This window comes from Phaethon lepturus, unplaced genomic scaffold (assembly GCF_000687285.1).
Source record: "Phaethon lepturus isolate BGI_N335 unplaced genomic scaffold, ASM68728v1 C13286808, whole genome shotgun sequence".
Classification (NCBI taxonomy): Eukaryota; Metazoa; Chordata; class Aves; order Phaethontiformes; family Phaethontidae; genus Phaethon; species Phaethon lepturus.
Genome location: NW_010572658.1, coordinates 1 through 520, shown reverse-complemented (window position 1 = coordinate 520; position 520 = coordinate 1). Strand labels below are relative to the sequence as shown.

General features: G+C 57.7%; 1 protein-coding gene across 1 annotated transcript; it reads right to left on the bottom strand.

The window, feature by feature from the left end:
* Nucleotides 1-6: 6 nt before the first annotated feature.
* Nucleotides 7-516, bottom strand: LOC104627372 (tubulin alpha-3 chain; the record flags this gene model as incomplete). Its single annotated transcript, XM_010295567.1, has 1 exon — nucleotides 7-516. A coding segment is annotated over one exon (510 nt), but the record flags the coding sequence as incomplete, so codon positions are not given.
* Between the last annotated feature and the right edge of the window lie 4 nt (nucleotides 517-520).

The window sequence follows — 520 nt, the reverse complement described above, 5'->3', positions numbered from 1 at the left end:
GCAGACAGCCCGCTGCACCTTGGCCAGGTCTCCCCCAGGCACCACCGTGGGAGGCTGGTAGTTGATACCCACCTTGAAGCCTGTGGGGCACCAGTCCACAAACTGGATCGACCGGCGTGTTTTAATGGCTGCAATGGCTGCGTTCACATCCTTGGGCACCACGTCGCCCCGGTACAGCAGGCAGCATGCCATGTACTTGCCACGGCGCGGGTCACATTTCACCATCTGGTTGGAGAACTCAAAGCAGGCGTTGGTGATCTCCGGCACCGACAGCTGCTCGTGGTAGGCTTTCTCTGCTGAGATGATGGGCGCGTAGGTTGTGAGTGGGAAGTGTATCCGGGGGTAGGGCACCAGGTTGGTCTGGAACTCAATCAGGTCAACATTCAAAGCACCGTTAAATCTCAAGGAGGCAGTGACCGATGAGACAATCTGCCCAATCAGCCTGTTGAGGTTGGTGTAGGTGGGACGCTCGATGTCCAGGTTGCGGTTGCAGATGTCATAGATGGCCTCGTTGTCCACC